Here is a 20,862-nt window from a genome sequence, read left to right as displayed (position 1 = left end):
CCCTAAGATAAATTCTTTTGCTTTTAATTTTTAAGACATTACGTGAGATAGTCAAGAAAGACCATGTGTTGTCTTAAGTACTTCCAACTTATACCACAGGGATATGACATTGATTCTTATGGTTCAGAAAAACAGCAATAAATTGCACTAAATATTCTGTAAATAGTCCAAACAAAATTTTGTCTAAATTTTACATGACTCATATATGCAAATGATAGTGAGCTCCAAAACTTCAGCAGGTCCTCAGTTAAAACATGGAGTGGATTCTAGTTGTGGGATAATTCCTGAAGAGCTATGTGACAGAAAGGCACATATAGGACATTTACCTTTGACCTGCTGTGCCCCACTGGAGCAGGGAAGGGTGTTCACTGAAAACACTAAGATTCTCCTGTGGGCTCTACAGGAGGCAGGGGAGGTAGAGTTTTTTGATTGTAGGCACAGATGTTTGATTCCTCACTCTCAAGCACTGGATGTAGAACAGGCAAAGGCTCTGCTATTTCTGCAGGGAGTAAAATGGGATTCCCCTACTGAAACATATTCTTCTCACCACATAAAACCAAATAAAAAAGTATCAGCAGGCTGCGGAGAATGCAGGGGACCATCAAGCTCTGAGGACTACCAGAGAACTGAGCAATCCCTCACTTCAGAAGAAATCCACTTGTGATTGGTGGGGCTGCTTCCAGCCAGTAATCAGCTAGACCCAAAGTAGTCGATGAGACTCGAAAAAGCCAAAACTCTGAGATCACCAACCTTCATGGGCTTCTCAACATTTCCATCCAGAATCCAAAGACTCTTTAAAATTGTTCTCTGTTCTATCCAGAAGCCTCTTTTCCTACCACAAGCTCTACATATGTGGAAATCTACCCACATGAAATTACCCAAAACTCCCAGGAATCCTCTCCTCTATAATTCAATCATGTATCCCTAATGCTTAGCACAGCCCTGGCATACAGTCTACAAACATTTGTAGAACAAACAAAGTATCCCAGGGTCCAGAAGAATCAGTGCTTCAATGGTAAAACTCTCAAAGCCTTGGCACAGTGATAGAGATTAGTTTTAAAGTGATTTCATTTAATAATAGAGTACTTTAGTTGGCAAGTGATCTACTTCTTTTGAAACAAATGAGATGAGCTCTAATCTTACTCCTTAAATAACATCATTCTCATTCATTTCCACAATATGTTTTGCTCAGAGAGGAATAGCCAGGCACTTCAGGGTGGAGCTTAGGGAATAACACACGATTCATGGTATGGCCTATGGTGCAATGCCTACCAAAGTTTCATCAGTCAGGTGTGTTAGGGTGGATAAACAGAGTGATTGCAGCTTCATCAGAGGACCACAGCCCTCTGGCTCCCCTCTTTGGCAGGTGCACCTCTGAGATCAAAGTCTTCAGAGCCAGATGGCAAGAATGGCCTAAGATAGTACTGCAACCATCATATACACATGGAGAAATTCAAAGGAGCAGCTTGATAGAACACAACCAGAGCCACAAGGAAGCACCACTGTGAGCCTGGAAGAGCCAGCTCAGATCCTAGTATCTCAGATGAGACTTAGATTTGGGACCCAGGATTGCCCTGCCTCCATCACTGGGCATACTTATTACTAGTTACTTAAAATAATGTCCTCAGTGTTCATCTTCCCTGACCGAAACAAGGCAAGGACTGTGTTGTTACAACTTCAGGCACACAAGTAGGTACATCACTGATCTGCTGAATGCACACACTCCTGTCTTCTCATATCTTGTCATCAAGTCCTTAGGGAGAAGGAATTGCGAATTAAGTTTATGATAAACATTCAATAAATAGCTGTTGGAAAATGAATGAATGGGTTCATATCTTCTTCAGTTACATATTTGCTCACTTAATTTGAGACACTTAATAGGGTTTACTTCTGTTATCATTTCACTGCACTCATTCAACAAATCTGGTAACTCGCCAAAGTGCCAGGCACAGAAATGATGAAGAAAAAGAGGTGTAGGATACAATTCCTGTCCTCTGTAAGTCAAAATCTAAATGGGAGAAATATAGACAAATTGTAACAATAAGTCTGCTAAGTTGAAAAGCAGAAGTTTGTGCTAGGAAGTGTTAAAGCAGGAAGTCCTGAACAGAGCACACCTCAAACAGCTATCTGGTCATGAGTTGAGACTACCTGTAACTGACTTGGCTAGATCCCAGCCCCAAAGAAAATACACAGCTGGCCCTCCCAAACAGGCATTGTTTGGACTTAATACTGCTGCATAATCCAGTTTTAGATCCTTTCATTGTCACTTAATCTAAAGAGTATTGAAGAGAAAATGTTATCACAGTGTGAATCTATTCACATCAGCCCTTGCAGTATCATACTAATGATAAAGCTCACATTTAAAAATAAAACTCTTAATTCAACTTATTAATACAAACTTCAATGTTATATAAGCGTATTTGCTATCAGATTTTCAATCTATAGATTAAGCAGTATATAATTAGAGTCTTAAAGTATATATATTTCTGAGCCTCTAAATTATTTTTCAGAATAGTATATGCCTTTTTAAAATTTATTTATTTATTTATTTGAAAGTCATAGTTACAGAAAGAGAGACAGAGACAGAGAGATTTGTCCCATCTGCTGATTCACTCCCCAGATTGCTGCAAGGAACGGGGCTGGGCCAGGGCAAAGCCAGGAGCCAGAGGCTTCAACTGAATCTTTGATGTGGGTGGAAAGGTCCCAAGTACTTGAGCCATCTTCTGCTGCTTCTCTTTGTCCATTAGCAGACAGCTGGATCTGGATCAGAACTGAACAGCTGGGACACAAACTGGTACCCATATGGGATGCTGGCATCACAAGCAGCAACTTTACCCACGATGCCACAATACACCCTTTAAAATAATTCTTAATATTTTAAAAACTGTATCGTAAGAAGTATACTTTTCCAATAACAAAATGTAGCTACCATTGGTAAATGGGGATATTGTGATCTACCAGCTAACTTCTGTTTAGAAAAGTCTGGTAAGTCTCACTTTAACACTGTCTAGGGATGTCAATCATTTTGAACTATAGAAAAATCGTATTATAAAATTAAAATCACCTTTGCTCAAGAGTATAGCTGTTTAGTCTAGTGGTTAAGACTTCCACAACCCCCACTGGAGTGCCTGGTTTTGATTTCCAGCTCCAGTGCCTGATTCCAGCTTCCTGATAATGCAGAGACCCTGGAAAGCAAGGCTTATGGCTCAAGTAATTGGATTCCTGCCTCCCACATATGAGTGATTTGGGCTCTGCCCTGGCCCAGCCCTGGCCATTGTGGGCATTTGAGGAGTGAATCAGCAGACAGAGAGGCCTCTTTCTGTCAAATAAAATAAAATGTACTTATTCAACATTGTGTATTGTTCCAGCTATCTATTGTTGCATAATGGACCATCCCAAAACTTAATGCATGATTATTTTGTTTATTGTTTGATAAATGTTTATTGTTATACTTTGTTTAAAGATTTAAAATAACTAACTTCTTTTTTAAATATTTTTATTTATTTATTTTGACAGGCAGAGTTAGATAGTGAGAGAGACAGAGAGAAAGGTCTTCCTTCCATTGGTTCAACCCCCGAAATGGCCGCTATGGCCCATGCCCTGCGCCAATCCAAAGCCAGGAGCCAGGTGCTTTCTCCTGGTCTCCCATGCGGGTGCAGGGCCCAGGCACATGGGCCATCCTCCACTGGATGAGGAGCAAACGGGACAGAATCCAGCGCCCTGACTGGGACCAGAACCCGGGGTGCCAGCACCACAGGCGGAGGATTAGCCTAGTGAGCCACGGCACTGGCCAAAATAACTAATTTCTAAACGACTTGTGGATCCATTGAGATTTGCAGCAGTTCTTGTTTGGAGTCTTTCTTTCAGCTGCAGTCTGTTGGCTTCAGCTGAACTGATCTGAACTCTCACCTAGGCAAGAAATCCAAACTGTCTTATTCAAATGGCTGGCAGATCATGTTGAATGCTGTGTGCAGTGCCCATCTGGCCTCTTGCAATTCCTTGGGGGTCCTCACAACATGTTGGCTGGTCCCAAGATATGCAGACAAAAGCTACAAGACTTCTTATAGCCTAGCAACAGACTTTCTAGAATGTCACTTCTGGTTCATTTTCTGGGTAAAGGAAGTCACGGTGACTAGCTTATACTCAAGGACAAGGAAATCAGACTCTATTGGTGTAAAATGTGCCACTATGCACACAGGAAGGGAACAAATTGATGACACCACCTTGGAGACAACCTTACCACATCACTAATCCAACTAATGCACATGTTTTTAGATGGGTAGTAGTAGTAGCTTCCTGTCTGCAAAACACTATTGTCAGGCAGAGACACACTGAATAAGAATGTAAGTACCAGACACTGAATGAGAATGCTAAGTACCATTAAAAAAATCTGTGGAAAAATCATGTCTGATGCCTGAGGCCCGTTCAATTCCTCACATCAATATAACTCTACTCTTATAACTCTAAATATAGTAGATGGAAATTAATTCCACAAAAGACTTTTGTCTGCTTTCCTATAGGATAATTAATCTATCCAATAAACTTGCCAAGAGAATGAAATTCAATGTATTTTTGAATTTTTACCTCTTATTCTCAAAACCCATGGAATTCCAGAGAACTAATCATCATATTCTAGAATGCCCAGGCCACAAGGTCTTATTTGAGGAACATCATTTGGTATGCCAACAAAGTTTTCCTAATGAGGGAACTTAACACTTTCTTTGCTGGTGGTTTTAGAAGAGATGACTGAGCACAAGTTAAACAGAGGATAAGAACAGAGGGTGTCCTGCCCAGGGGGTTGATGGCCATCAAAAAGAATTTTTTACAAAAGAGAAAAAGAAAGGAGAGAAATAATGTTGCCATTCCTTGGAACAGAAGGTATTTTTCAAGTTGTCTGATTTTCCCTTTTTCAAAAGAAAAGAGAAAAAAAAAAGAATGCTTATTCCATGCAGATCTATAGTCTGGGCCAAATAAAATACAATGGTATTTAAAGGCATTTATCTTAAATGCTTCATTGGCAAGGCACATAAAATTCACCAAGAAATATGCAGGCCCTAGAAACCGTAAAATATTTTCTAAATCCACAACCAAATTAAAAATGTTTTCAAAAAGCATCAGTAACCTATATCCTGTCTCCACAGCATAAAAGCTGATAAAATTTTAAAAAAGTTAAATTTCCTCTAAAATTATAGTTAATTTATTAAAGAAGTTACTAAATGTGTTTTAATCCCTTCTTATTTGCATATAAAAACAGAAATAGCTGAATGTACTCCTCAAGTACTTAACCTATGTAAGTCTGAACCCAGTACCTCCTCCTACAACCTCTTTCCTTTTTCTCTAAATCTTTCCTGGTCTCTCTGTGGAGCATCACAATACCCCCAACATATCCTTTCTAGGCATCTGAGATTCATCTCTAACCCCTCCCTCTTCTTCACGACCTATACACAATATATGTCCAAGCCTTTTCAATATATTTCTTAAAGGTATCTCTCATATCTACTCCCTACTTTCAAATCTCACAACGATCTGGCATGAATCTTCCTTCCAGCTCACTAGAATCTCTCCCTTTCTCTCTCTCTCTCTCTCTCTCTCTCTCTCTCTCTCTCTCTCCCCTTTTAACATTCATTTATTTACATATGTATTTGAAAGGCAAAGTGACAAAGAGAAAGAAATGGAGAGACTGAGAGAGAGGAAGATGCTTCATTCTCTGGTTCACTCCCCAAGTGGCTGCAATGGCTGGGGCTAGGGCCTGAAACAGGCTAAAATTGGGAGTCAAGAACTCCATCTGGGTGTACCATTTGGGTGACAGGGGTTCAAGTACTTGGGTTATCTTCTGTTGCTTTCCTAGAAGTATTTGCAGGGAGCTGGATGGGAAGTAGAGCAGCCAGGACTCAAACTCACACTCTAATATGGGATGCTGGTGCTACAAGTGGTGGCTTAGCCTACTTTGTCACAATGCCAACACCCCTACTTAGCTGTTTGCTGGGTCTCCTGCCTCTGGTGTTACCTACTTCCATTCTCATTAGAGAATGACCTGATCAAAATAACAGCCAATCATGTCACTGCTCTATTCAAAATCAAATCAATCACATACAACAAAAGATACGATCAGGATTCATATGAACTCTTCAGTCATAGCTTGTCTTAACCCTAGTCAGACTTCAGCAAACATCCTCAGATTTGGTCACAGTGGACAGGCCACCCTAACTATATCTGTAGGTCGTTTTTACTTCACTCATGCAATCATATCTTCTTAGCATGACCTCCTACATATCACTTAAATATCACTCTCTGTCTCTAGCATTTCCTTGGATCAACTCACCTCATCCCATTTCACACAACAGACTAACAGACCTATGTTTGTATTTGACTCCTACATGCATGTATCTTAATGTGCTCGCGTGGATTCCATGCTGATTCTTGTCCTTAGTAGGCTCATTTCTGTTCTCAGCCAAGGCTAGATATCTTCTACAATGCTCCTGGTAGCTAGGGAGAGTCTTCTTGTGTCTTGCTCTCCTTAGCATCTACCCCTGCTCCCAAACTACTCCTGTCTTGCATCTTCACTCACACAGAATCAATCTTTTTTTTTTTTTTTTTTTTTTTTTTTTACCTCCAGCATCATTCTTATACTGCACCCTGCATCCACATGATTCATCAGCTTGATGCTTTAGTCAAATCTTTTGCGGGTAGTTTTCCAGGGCTACCTGAATATACTACCCAAAGTCTCAGATAAATCTTAGGAATCTGAAGCAGTCCAGCTTACTTTGGGCAGAGAGACCCATAGTCTCAGTGCAAACTGGCCAAGTCTGTTAAATTTACTAAAATTGAATCAGGAACAGGGAGAAGCAAATTATCAAAAAAAAAAAAAATTTAAAAAGAGACTTGCTGTTACTTTTAACTACTGGCAATTCCATTTTGGTCTTATAAGAATGAATCTGGTTGCTTTTACAGACAAGGCTGGAAGGACAGCTGTGATCTTAGAACTCTGAAACCTGTGTAAGTTAATTATTTTTTTTAATGGCATTCAAAAGGTAGAGTTCCTGAAATAACTTTCTAATTGATCCAGATGCCTTCTACATTGAAAATCAAAATAATTAAACAAGACATGAAGCTTTCTGAGGTAATTGGTTACCAAAAAAAAAAAAAAAGTCTTCTGGATCTAATGTTTACAAAATAGATATCTATAAGCATGTGTCCCAAGTCATCGAGAGCGAGTGTTTTGGCTCAATGTGTCTAAGATAATAATACGTTCCATAATTTCCAGTGATCCACAGTAAACAGTAAACTAGATTTGAAGCATGAAACAGAGAGTTAAGAAACTGCATTCATTCACTGCTGATAGAGTCTGCAGGAGTCCAGAACACCTTGAAGACAGAAGATGACAAATGTAAAGAAATTGGATGGTTAAGTTTAGAAGCCACTTGACTGGATTAAGGACTACCTAGAGAACAGGCAGAGCATTAATTCTGGGAATTTCCAGAAGACAATGAGTCTGAGTGGATGAAGTGGAACAGATCTGCTCTCAGCGTGGGTGCTCACCATCCAATCCTGCAGGAGCCCAGACAGAACAAAAGCAGAGAAAAGACAAATTGATCTCTCTCATTCTCTCCTGGAGTCAAACATGCTCCTCTTGTCCCGCCCTTGGACACTAGGCTCTCTGGCCTTTGGTCTCCAGTTCATGCGCCCCAAGCCCCAACCCCTTGGTCTTTGAGCCATGTGATGGATACTGAGGGATCTCCAGCTGGGAGAGATGCTGTGGGACTTCTCAGCCTCCATAATCAACCAAACCAGTCTCCCTAATAAACCCCCTCATGTACATGTGCATCCCATTGGTTCCATCTCTCTGGGGAACCCTGAAAGGAGGGTCTGGCAGCATGCCTGGAATTATCTCCAAGGTGCTCACCTTTGGAAAACGTGTCTATCCTCTTGAGGTTGTTTTAAAAAGTCTTGGTTTAAGGACACAGTGCAATATTCCCTAAAGAGAACACACTGCCTCCAAAAAACTGTCTCCTTCTTGTGAGACAAAAGGGAAGTAGACCTTTACAGAAATGAGAAACAGCACAAAATGCCAGTGTCCTAGGGGCACCAGCAGAGCCCAGCCTCAGGCTGATGGGGTCTCACCTGTCTGCACCTAGGGAAATCAAACCTCTTTACAGAAGCAATAGCAAAATAGCCTGGGACAACATGGTTCTCTAAATAAAGTCCATCCTTGATCAACTGAAGGAACCAACAGGGCACAGAGTACAATAATTTCTGCTTCCAGCCACAAAATTAAGCTACAGCCATTAAGCCATTAAGTGGTAGAATTTATCCCCCTAAGCCCTAGAGAGGTAAGATAAATAATTGCTCTTATGATTAGAGCCAGGGAGAGATACCTCAGCATTCCCCCAAGATGGCACAGAAGATCTGATGGTGGACCAGCAGTACTAAACGGAGCTCATCTGTCTGAGGAAGACTTTCCGATGCCTGCTGTGAAGAGCATGGTAACAGCAGCCATCATTAGGGGAGCACAGAGGCTATGGTTAACATAGCAACAATAGAGCCCAAATCGAGCCACACTACAGACTAGACTGCATCTGCCCCTCACAATAACAGCCTCTCAGAAGAAGAGGTGAACCTGTTTCTAGGCATAAATAGCATTTACCTCATTCTCTACTCTTTTACACATAATATTGGGAATTCAATCAAAAATTATGTGGCACATTAAAGGCAAAGCCCCCTAACTCTGCACCCATTATCAAGAGACACAATAGTCACTGCAACCACACAAATGGTCCAGAAGGCAGAAATGTCAGAAGGGGAGTTTAAAGTAACTATGATTAATTTCTCAGAGAATTTAGTGAAAAAGGAGGACCCTATGCTTGAACAAATGGCAGTTTCAGTATTTACATGGGAATTAGTTTTAAGAAGTGAATCAGACATGCTAAAAATGGAAATCATGCTATCAAAGATGAAGTCATTCAAAAGGCAGACCGAGCACAACAAAGGAAAGAACTGGTGACATTACAAGTATGTTGGATATTTTAAATAACTACATTACTGACATCTTTGTGATAACTGCTGACATAAAAAAAAATCAACTCCTAAGCTAATCTAACATAAACCTCTTGAATAATACACATTTGTGAAATAAATATTTAATATTATACATTTAAATCATGTTACTATAAATAGCATCACTTATAGTTGACGAAGCACTTTTATATTGGCATGTACTCCAGTTCCTAAAATTTGTAGAACATGAAGATGACATTGTAAACAGAGTGAGAAACCTACTGTCAATATGGTTTATTGAGTAAAGAGGCTTCCGTTCTTCTCTCCCACAAAGACTGGAAGACCACTTTCTTAACAGGACCTCGAAGGGTGGCTTTCACTCACTATGGAGCTGAAGTGCAGTGGGAGAATATTACTATATTGGGAAGAATATTATTACTATCTGTTTCTTCTCAAGTTGCAATTTTATAGCTAAAGAATAAAGTAAAACCCAGGAGAGGCATGATTCAGAATTGCTTTGAAGGCAATTAGGCATGCCTCTTAAAATAAAAAAAAAAAAAATAATGCAGACCATAAGCACTTTTAAAAGGCCAAGCTGAAAAGGAAGCATGCAAAGACAAGGCAATGGAGAGAGGTAAACAGCAGCATGAAGAAGAGCCATTTAACACAACAGACATTTCTCACGTGGAAAGTTCATAGAAGATGTTTAATTGTGTACTCAGCTGAAAAGTGAGCTAAGAGAAAAATGTTGTGTGGGTGGAGGGTAAATTGACCAATGTTAAAGCGTGTGAGACAGAAACTTCCATGTGGAAAGGTCACCTGTAGCAGGATGACCAAAGTGCCGTGAGAGGCACAGGCACAGAAACACAAAGGGTGTCCTAGGAAAAAGAGCAAGACACAGCGCTGGGCATGCTGTAGAGCACTGCCATGCTGCCTTGCTCTCAGCTCTCCTTGAGATCTAAATTATTTGCAACATCTATCTTGTAAACAGACTTGCTCATAAGTATTAGTTGGTGGCCAAATGCTGGTAGACTTGTCTCTACTCAAGAATATTTCTGGTGCTAGTGAATTACTCTACACCATAATACCTTTATATTTTCTACCACTAAAATGGACAAGTCCATTAATCAGGTAGTTTTCCCTTGTAACTTCTGAAAATTGCTTCAGAATTCAAAGAATGGGATCCTTTGGAAGTTGGATTTACTTACTATTGTTTTGTCTTTTAACAAAAAATATCCTCAAAACATAAATATAAACAGATATCTTCAGGCACATTACTTTTATTTTTTCATGTAACTTTGAATTTATTTCTTTTAAAATAAGTATGGTGGGGCTAGCGCTGTGGCACAGTGGGTTAAGGCTGGCACCCATTTGGGTGCTGGTTCGCGTCCCAGCTGTTCCACTTCCAATCCAGCTCCTGATAATGTGCCTGGAAAAGCAATAGAAGAATGGCCCTAGTCCTTGGGCCCCTCCCCTGCACCGTATGGGAGACCTGGAAGAAGCTCCTGGCTCCTGGTTTTGGATCAACTCAGCTCCAGCCATTGCAGCTATTTGGGAAGTGAACCAGCAGATGGAAGACCCCTCTCTCTCACTGTGTGTGTCTCTACTTCTCCCTGTAACTCTGTCTTTCAAATAAATCTTAAAATAAAATAAAACAAAAAGTATGGTTTCCATGATTAGTATTATTGAAGCATAAGATAATCTTACCCTGGTGTGAGTACGAATATGCATCTTCAGTCCGTCATTTTTACTAAATCCTTTTTCACAGTAAGGGCATTGATAGGGACGCTCACCTACAAACAAAAGAAGCCTCATGTCAGAAAAATGTACAGCTAAGCAACTCCTGGGCCATTGCTCCTCACACACTCAGTTCCTGGCCAACACATAATGTATCAATGAGCACATGTACCAATGAGCACAGACTGTGGCCTTCCCCTGTGGAGGGGGCAGTGAATCCTCAGCACTTAGAGTCATAGTGTGCAACATTCACCAGCAGGAGGTTTGTTGTAAATTTCTTTTAATACTTGAGCCCAAATTACATTTCCTAATTTTAAGAATTGGTTAGAAATATGTTATAAATTAATCAAGTTGTTCTATCACTACTACTCATTACAGGGGGTCCTTATTTAACTAGCTCATTAATAAGCTTTGTTTGTATTTTTTATTTATTTGAGAGGCAGAGAGACACAGACAGAGACAGAGAACTCCCCTCCTCTGGTTCACTCCCCCAATGCTCAGGATGACCAGAACTGGTGAGGCCCCAGACAGGAGAAAGGAATTCAATTAATGTCTCCTATGTGGGTGGTAGGGACCCAACCCAACTACTTGGGTCATCATGGCTACCTTTCAGGATCAGTATTAGCAAGAAGTTAGAGTTAGGAGCCAGAGCCAGGTATGAAATCTGAGTATTTCAATATACTACACAGGAGTCTTAACCACTAGTCTAAATGCCCACCCCATGTTCATTTGTTTTTGTCAAAAAAGTTTCCATATATAGAAACTCAGGGATGAGTTTCAGAGAAATTCTACAAAATTGGTTAAAAAGAACCATAGTTAGTAAAACTGAGTGATAGCTATTCATAATTTCTGATATAACCAATTACATCTCCCCTAGAGGTTCAAATTTTAAAAACAGCCAGTATGCTTTGCATTCAAAGGTCAATGCAACAAAATACTTGCTTTTAATAAATGTAAAATTTCTCGGTCTTCCCATCCCCACAGAGCCAGGCTTTCTGGCTGGGAGTGTATGCTCTTCTTCTACTCTCTCATGCTGCATTTGGTTGTGCATTACATCAGTGAACTCCTTTACTGTGTCAACAGTGAGCTTGTTGCTCAATCCAGCGACCACTTTTCTTCCAGCCTTTCCTTGTCCTTTCCCCATCTCTGACCACCACTTCATGAAATGGGCAGCCTCATCCCTGGGTCTCAAGGCCAGCACAGTGTCACATAGCCCCTGGCACTGGTCTCTTGACTTCCAGCAGTAACATCTGGTGGAACCGATGCATTGGTGGCCCCACAGAGCTGCACTTTCCAGCCCTTCTCTTGGAGGAAAAGCACCCAGGACCCTCTCTTTGGATTTAACATTGTAAAATGGTGACAACCACCCATATAGGAAAGAGAAAAAGAATTAAAAAAAAAAAAAACTAAACTAAAAAAAAAATGGCAACATGAACAGGAACAGGCCCCTGTGATGAAGCACCAGACTCCCCAACTTCTTTATAACTTTTCACTAGGTACGGCGATTTGGAATTCTTGGTCTTAGTCATGACTCTAGTCATGGCTTTTCACAAGGTTACATCTAGGAAAAGAGACTCTCATTTTAACCCTAAAGCATTGATTTATCTTATCTTAATCCTGCACCTTCTTCAGAACATCTATGTCAACCAGATTTCCCCATCAGGATATCTCACAAACAACACATATTCAAGATGTGTTATTCTGAATTTATGATTTTTATGTTCTGACCCTGTGTGTCCTGTATATTCAGTCTGGATTAGTTGTATCACATTCATTGGAAAAAGAAACTTGGAAACAAAACTGTACTTAATATGGGATTCATGTTAATCAAGTACATTTTAGCTGATCTTATCACAAAAGCAACAACAAATAGGTAACTATGTAAAAAAATAGGTAACTATGTAAAATGAATTTGTTCATTTACTTAATTAGGGTAACCGTTTTATTATCTATATATGTGTTCCATAACATCATGTTCTATACTTCACGTATACATATCATGTGTTAGGAGGCTTCCCAGAACAAAGAGGTGAGGTGGCCTTACCAGCAACTGGGTATGCATGTACAACCTTGTCCCAACCCTGTTGCAACCCTGTTGCTTTAGAGTATCTGATCAGAATGTACGTAACCACATAAGGGGGCCAAAGGGGCTTAATACGTAAAGGGAACTAGCAAAGAGGATATAAGACAATGCCCTGCTGCATTCAGGGCTCAGCCTTTAGATGTGAATCTGCTGAACCAGTGCCAGCATGGACCAATGCTGCTTCCTGCTAAAAGCCTTGGTGTCCAACCTCTCCACCCACCCCGCTACATTCCTGGGGGCTCATGGCTGGGATTCAGAGATGGTGTTTTCACCTTCCTTGTCAAGGAGAATAAACCCTGGGATGCCGCAAGAGGTGACCAACGCTGCCGGCATGCAGGGGTAAGGGTTCCAGAGTATAAAGCAGGCACAGGAATCAGCCAAGGGAGTGCAGCCCATGGGACTGGTAAGAACCTAGGTTCGTTTTGGTAAGCCTGCCCCTAAGGTGCAGAATAGGAGCCTAATAACCTTCCAGAATTACCTGAGTAGTCTCATAAGAGATGAAATTGCAATATTAAGGCTCTAGGTGGTGGACTGAAAAAGGCATTTGAGTGTGAATGAATGGTAACAGAGTGAGGCCAAGTTCTAACTTACCCAAAGCCCCAGGTGACTGCAGAGTCCTGAACTGTGGGCTTGTGGTGATCCTCATATGGCTTAGGGCCTGGGAAAAGCAGCAGAAGATGGCCCAAGTATCTGTGTCCCTGCCACCCATGTGAGAGACTTGGATGAAAAATCCTCAATCCTGGTTTCAGCCAGGTCCAGCCCTAGCCATTGCAGTCAATGAACCAGGTAGTGAACCAGTAGATAGAAGATCTCTGTTTCTCTCTGTTTCTCTTTTTTCTTTATAACTCTTTCAAATAAACAAATATTTTTTTAAAAAATGGATTTAAACACCGATTTAAATGGAAGCCATAATAATTATTATTATTATTACAGCTGAAACAAAGAGTCTACTATTAGGCTTTCCTTTATAGTTGAGAAAGTTTAACACTTATTAGCAAATTTAATTCTTTGTAACAACATCATGATCCCGGTAGTCATAGACTTAGTCTACAAACAGGAAAAGTTAAGACACAGAAAAGATAAGTAATGTGCTCAAGATGACACAGCTATTAAATGGTGGAATGTGATTTTGAACCCACTCTTAACCTCTATGCCATCACATAAATTAATAACATGGTTAGCACTTTGTATAAATTCAGTTAGACTTTGTAATGTTAATGACAAAAACTCTTTTGCTCACAATGACAGTTAACACTAACCAGATCTTTCTGCTTGGTAGACTTGGCCATTCTTTTAGTTATCAGCACTCATCAAGAAAAAGTATGAAATATGAGTCATGTCTTTAAAAAGGCCCCAAATGAATGTAAGTTGTGCTTACAATTAGAAGACAACACAATATTGACAAACATCGCAAGCTTCACTGCAAGATTTAGCTACCAGGAGTCAGATTTAATATGCACAGCAGGATAAGCAATATTAAAGAGTAAATAATGGCAAAATATTTTTTCATTTAATTAAGGCAAACAGATGAGTTCTTTGCATCTGTCTCTTTAAATTAATGTTCTGACAACAAATGGTAACATTAAAATCTGTATTTTCTTGGAATGTATCAAGGAACAAAAAGAAATATGATGTGTAATTACAAAAGTTTGATTTCAATTTGATTTTAAAAGGTGCCACCAAGTGGACACTCTTTGAATGTAATTTATTCACTCATTAAAGAGAACCTTTTGAGCACATACCATCTTTTACTTGCTGTCCTGGACTTTGGCAATATAGTTGTGAATAAATTTACAAATAAGTTTGCAAAAAGATTTGCTTCTTCCTCAATTTTACTAGTGCAATGAGAAAGAAAAGAAAATGTTACTGAAAAAATATAAGGTAATTTTGGATACTGATAAATTAGATGAAGAAAAGAAAACAATGAAACAGGTTTAAGAGACACCCCTAAGCAGGTGAAGGACATAAGCTGAAGTCATTAAGAAAGGCACAAGAACTGAATGGATGCAGTGTCCTGACGTGAATTTAGCATTATTCAAGCACATTGTTCTGTAACTCCTCATCTTCGAAGTAGAAGTATTTTGGCTAACTGGGTTTACAATAAATGTTCTCTAATTCTCACCCCTGGCACACCTGAGGTAGAGGTAGCTAAGTGTGGAATGTTGGAAAAAGAGCTTCAGAAAACTGGAGATGGCCTTTCAAAGGCAGCTCTGGATGCCAATGGAGCACCTTACCCTGGGCCAGCCTGGCCCCAAACAAGTTACCTTGAGTCTCTGAAAAAGGAAATGCATTATGATGGAAACCGTGCACTGATAAGTACAGCTAAACAAAATTGGACAAAAAATCAGATTCCAATTTAACATACTTCATCATTATAGCTTAGAGACCTTCGTACTATTTTATGCAATGTAATTTTAACTAAAAACATTAGAATTCTAGACCTCACCAAAGGATTGACATACTAATATTAAAAGGGTATCTCTATATCTCTAGAATCTCTGATAAAAAGGATCCCACAGTCACAATTTCATTGAATATACATCTATTGCTACAGAACTACCTCAATGGTCAACATTTGGACACAAATCTTATTTAAAGTTTCATGATCACCTAACAAGAAACTAATAAAAAATCTTGCAAGTCACTTTTATCATGATATTCTTAAACAATAACATAGATTTAAGAATTGATCTTGACTACTCATCAGAAAGTTTAGGGTTAATTTTTTTTCATACTACTAAGTACACTGAATTAACAGACTTAGTAGCAGTGATCATGATCATTGGAGGGTGAACCAATGGCAAAGGAAGACCTTTCTCTCTGTCTCTCCCTCACTGTCCACTCTGCCTGTCAAAAAAAAAAAAAAAGATGCACACGAGAGAAAATATAATTTAAAATGGAATAAAATGAAAAATTAAAGCATTTAGAGAGTTTGATGTCAAAATTTTACTTTTTACTTTGAGTTTTCTAACAAAATTCAGTTCTGGAGATAGCAGCACTCTCAAGAAAAAACTCAAAATATATTTCATAAAAAATACTCTTAGATATTTCCACATGGTTCATCTTTAAAATATATGTATTATTTGGGAATTAGTTGTTGTAAGAAGTTTACATTTATGTTCCACAAATATCAGAAGACTGGCTTATTTCACTTTTGTGGATTAAGGAAATTGTTATAAAACAGCAAACTGCATCATTTTAAATTAAAATTAAAAGAAAAAGTGTAATTATAAAAGTCCCACCCAGTCCCTTTTCCAATTCTACCATCCCAAGCCTTTACCTAATGGAGACTCTCATAAATTAGAAGTACTCCATAGAGAGAAGTGAAATGCTACACTGACAAATGGGAGTAGCTCAAGTTCATTCTTGGCACCTTTCTGTGAATTGAAATACTTTCTCCCCCCTGCAGCCAAAAGAGCCATGAAAACCCACTGACCTCCCTGAACCCCACCCTGTTACTCTGAGAATATCCCCATTAATCAAACCCTGAGGAATCTCACCGGGTTTGAAGAGGTCAAACCCAAGGACACCATCTTTAAAGGAAAGACAACAAAATCCTGAACTTGACATTTACTTTCTGAGTATTTACAGATATTCTACTTTTAAAAGCTTACAGAGTGCACAATTTTAAGGAAGTGGGCAATCAAATGTAAAAATCAAATAAAGAGACCTTTCCTTCTCAAAATACTTCTGCCACATCAATCAAATTGAGTTTTTCTTAAAAAAAAAAAAAATCCTTTTACTTAAAGGATGTAGCTGCAGTATCCTTCTCCCATTTCAGACAAGTTGCCAAATCAAACTAGGTGAAGTTCACCAGGGAGAGGGAGAAAGAGAAGAGCCATGTGCTCACTAGCTTTCCAGTGTGAAATAAAAAAGAGCCAGACTGGTGGAAGGCAAAACAAAAATTAAATTTTACTAATGAAAACAAATATGAGATGAAAATCATACAAAAAAGTCAAGAGTTAATGAATAATTTAAAACTATAATTAGCTAGGAAGAGAAAGTAAAAGATCCCCTATTCAAGAGGCTCTGACTTTGGCTACCAGGTATGTACATCAGTTCCAATACATGTGATTTATTTGAAAGCAACAAGATGCCTTCATTAGGTCCTTGATGAGAGTGCTGACAGAAGCAAAGCGGATTATTTCACAAAGAGGATAAAGACTTGGACTAGCCAGACACTGCCAAAGTTTAAAGTTTCTGACCAAGAAACAAAAACTCTTCTTTGAATATTCATTCCATGCTGGCATGATACGGGACGATTTAAAGTAAGGGAGAAGAGTCCTTAATTATTGATCTTATTGTTGAGTTGGATTTTTGGTGTGAAATCACTAATCCTTTCATCCAGCAGTTTTCTGTTTTTAGGAATCTCTATCAGAAGTTTCATTTAACCCAGGACTTATGAACTTAGCTCATGCACAGCAGCCATGGAGTGATCAAGCAGTTAAACCTTCAGCTGCCTGCATATGGGAGTTTCCTGTACTTCAAGCCAGCAACCACAAGCCAAGAGTACGGACCTAAAGCAGCAAGAAGCCCAGAAAATTACTCTCTTTCCTCCAAAACTAGAGAAGATATAAAACCTTCCCCAGCCCTGAAGGATAGTGTGGAGATGCAGAGAAACAGCACAGAGAATTGTTCTTGGGAGGGGAACGATGGCAGCAATGGAGGAAGAAAATACACATTAAAAGTCAATCTCCTTTCGTTTTCGTAAACTAAAGGAAAATGTTGATGGGTGCAAACTGAATACAGGTATATTATTACAAATGTCAAACTCAATGGATAAAGTTATTGAAATACAGCTGACGGAAATTGCTGTCTCGGGCATTTCCTTTTTTGAAGATCCCAGTGTATTAGAAAAATGAAGAAATAATAAAAACATGAGTTACAGAAATAATGGTATATTTTAAATGATCCATTTTATAGTCTCCATGATTATATCGTTAATTCATGAGATTACTTCTTACAACGGTCTATTTCTGGATAAATGTTACTTCTTCTGTGTCCCTTATTTTGACCTTTAACAAATCTTGATATAAGCACTGTAATTTTCGCATGGAAATATCAGGGACTGTCATATATTTGAAAAAGAAAAAAAACAGATAATGACACTAATTGTACTCACACTACAAAATGAATGTCTCTCTAGTTTTTATATATGCTTGTCAACTAACCCAAAATCAACTGACTATATGGAAAGGGGAGAGATAAGAAGAGATAAGAAGAACTGATACATTTCAGTGATGTGGTTGGTGGTCAGAAACTACATGAAGTGCTAAAACAAAAATGGAGAAAAGATTTACCTATGAATATGAAAATCACACAATCAAACACTTCTTGGGGAAAATTTGAACCTCTTAAAGTACAAAGTTCAGGAAGTAACTCATTTCTTTGCAGAACATACATTCAATATTTCTATTATCTCTTAGACTATGTGCAGGTAGGAGAACACTTGATTTGGCCTAATATTAGTAATGAATCACTTAGAAAAACTATGTAGCAAAATAAATATTCTCTCAATTTATGGAGGTCATCTAATTCCTATAAAAAAGTGAAAAGCAAGCTTAAATTTTCACTTATGTTTACAATTAACATACTGTTTTTATTAATAATTATTAGATAAAATTAATTACTTAAAAGTATAAATGTAGCTATTATTTACTTGTAGAGGTGAACAATATTAAAAGAATGAATACTATAGAGAAGAACAAAAATAGTGGCTAAAACCCAAGTATAATCACATTATAACATACCAATCCTTTATTTTTAAGCTGATCCCAAGTATTTACTAAAAAACAATTTAAATATTTCTGAAGACAGTGATTTATTACTACATTCAAACAGCAGTATGCAAGGAAGCCTGGAACAGAAGGACCAACACAGCCGGTATCTATTAACACGGAAAGTTGGTTGGAACTGTAGGCAAGTAATTAACCTTCTGGCCCAGAGCTTTAAAAACTCAAAAGCAGTTCCTAGAATTTCTCTCATAATTTATGAACAACTGATGGAATTCATGTCACCGTCTGTGGATTCCCTCACTGAATGAGTCCCACTCTCACTGACCCTAAGAAGCTATAAAGCCACAGGAGAACGTGCTCCACTATTTCAGCTGACTTGCTGAGTGCCATCTCTGTCGTTCCAGCCTAGGAAACCAGATGATAAATTACAGAGCTGCCACCAGACACAGACCTAAACATTCACCTTCCCCAACGATGACAGCAGCACACTATACATGCACCTTCACTCATCCCAAACGTGCATTGGGTGACAGCAAACCCTAATCTATGTTTTATAGATGATCTAGCTTTTCAGTCTTTTATTTACGAAAAGACAAGTGTGATGAAACTGGGAACAGAAAGTCAACCAGGGCATCAAAGGAGTATGAGCACTTGGATTCAGCACAGGCAGATATACAAAAGCAAAACACCAGTGAGTCAGTGGCAATCACTTATGTGATCACATGCTTATACCGCATTAGGCACCAGGCAAAATTCTTCAAATGTACCTTCAGGTGTTCCTCAAAACAGCACTATGCAGTTGGGAATATTGTTATCCCTGTTTTTTGGATAATAAAACTAAGCTTTGAATAGTTTAAGCAATTTATCTGAAGACCATGCAGGGAGAAATAAATACAATGGATACTACAGCCTATCATCTGACTGCAGGATCCAGGCCTTGGATATGAACCTGATAATAAACAGCACGGTATTCTGGATAGTTGATTTTGCAGAGGAAAAGTTTCTCCATATCCAGGTTAAGTTCTCAGAAAACAGGTGAACAAACTATATGAAATTCTTCAAGTTCTGAAATCGAGATTATTATCCTCTATTGGTTGAAATATCAACAAGAACATATCACCAAACATTATGGAAGGGAAGTATGCAATTCTATGGTAAGTTCGAGTGTAACAGTAAGAGTTAGGATGTATGCCAAAGAATAAGATATAAAAACACTGGGCATTGGAGGGTGAACCAATGGCAAAGGAAGACCTTTCTCTCTGTCTCTCTCTCTCACTGTCCATTCTGCCTGTCAAAAAAACAAAACAAAACAAAACAAAAAAACAAACAAAAAACAAAAAAACAACACACAAGCAATGCTATTATTTGGAAAAAGTTTAAGCCTTGATTTAGTTCTAGATGGATCACATACTAATTGTGTGACCTTGGAGAAACCACTGCATTTTGCAAGGCAATTGTTCAGGCAAGGCTTGAAACATCCATTTCTGAAAATCCTTTTTATTCTAAAAGCCAAAATAATATATATATATATATATATATATATATATATATATTTGACAGGCAGAGTGGATAGTGAGAGAGAGAGACAGATAGAAAGGTCTTCCTTTGCCATTGGTTCACCCTCCAATGGCCGGCACACCGCGCTGATCCGATGGCAGTAGCCAGGTGCTTCTTCTGGTCTCCCATGGGGTGCAGGGCCCAAGCACTTGGGCCATCCTCCACTGTCTTCCTGGGCCATAGCAGAGAGCTGGCCTGGAAGAGGGGCAACCGGGACAGAATCCGGTGCCCCAACCGGGACTAGAACCTGGTGTGCCGGTGCCGCGGCTCACTAGGCTAATCCTCCGCCTAGCGGCGCCGGCACACCGGGTTCTAGTCCGGTTGGGGCACCGGATTCTGTCCCGGTTGCCCCTCTTCCAGGCCAGCTCTCTGCTATGGCCCGGGAAGACAGTGGAGGATGGCCCAAGTGCTTGGGCCCTGCACCCCATGGGAGACCAGAAGAAGCACCTGGCTACTGCCTTCGGATCAGCGCGGTGTGCCGGCCGCAGCGCGCCAGCCGCGGCAGCCATTGGAGGGTGAACCAACAGCAAAAGGAAGAATTTTCTCTCTGTCTCTCTCTCTCACTGTCCACTCTGCCTGTCAAAAAAAAAAAAAAAAAGATAAAAGCAAATGTCATGTGCTTATTCTAATCACCAAATTATGAAGAGTGAGTAGACTTCAGAAGGTGGGTGCAAGGTTTATAAAAAATAACATTTTCAAAATAAACAGAACAGTAAGTTTTTGCTGACTTTCCCCTAGTGTCACAGAACAGAGGCG

At 39.3% G+C, this 20,862-nt stretch overlaps 1 protein-coding gene across 3 annotated transcripts in view; it reads right to left on the bottom strand.

The window, feature by feature from the left end:
- PRDM5 (PR/SET domain 5) overlaps positions 1–20,862 on the bottom strand; it is a 257,297-nt gene that overhangs the window by 40,929 nt on the left and 195,506 nt on the right. For 2 of the 3 annotated variants that reach the window (XM_062199683.1, XM_062199684.1), the window contains one exon: positions 10,702–10,787. The exons of the other annotated variant lie outside the window; for it this stretch is intronic. In XM_062199683.1, coding sequence (XP_062055667.1) covers positions 10,702–10,787 — 86 coding nt within the window. The remainder of the gene's footprint in view (positions 1–10,701; positions 10,788–20,862) is intronic. 3 annotated transcript variants of the gene reach the window in all.

Source organism: Lepus europaeus, chromosome 8 (genome assembly GCF_033115175.1).
Source record: "Lepus europaeus isolate LE1 chromosome 8, mLepTim1.pri, whole genome shotgun sequence".
In the NCBI taxonomy this organism is placed as follows: Eukaryota; Metazoa; Chordata; class Mammalia; order Lagomorpha; family Leporidae; genus Lepus; species Lepus europaeus.
Note: the sequence above shows the minus strand (reverse complement) of the source record. Positions and strands in the feature narration are given on the sequence as shown.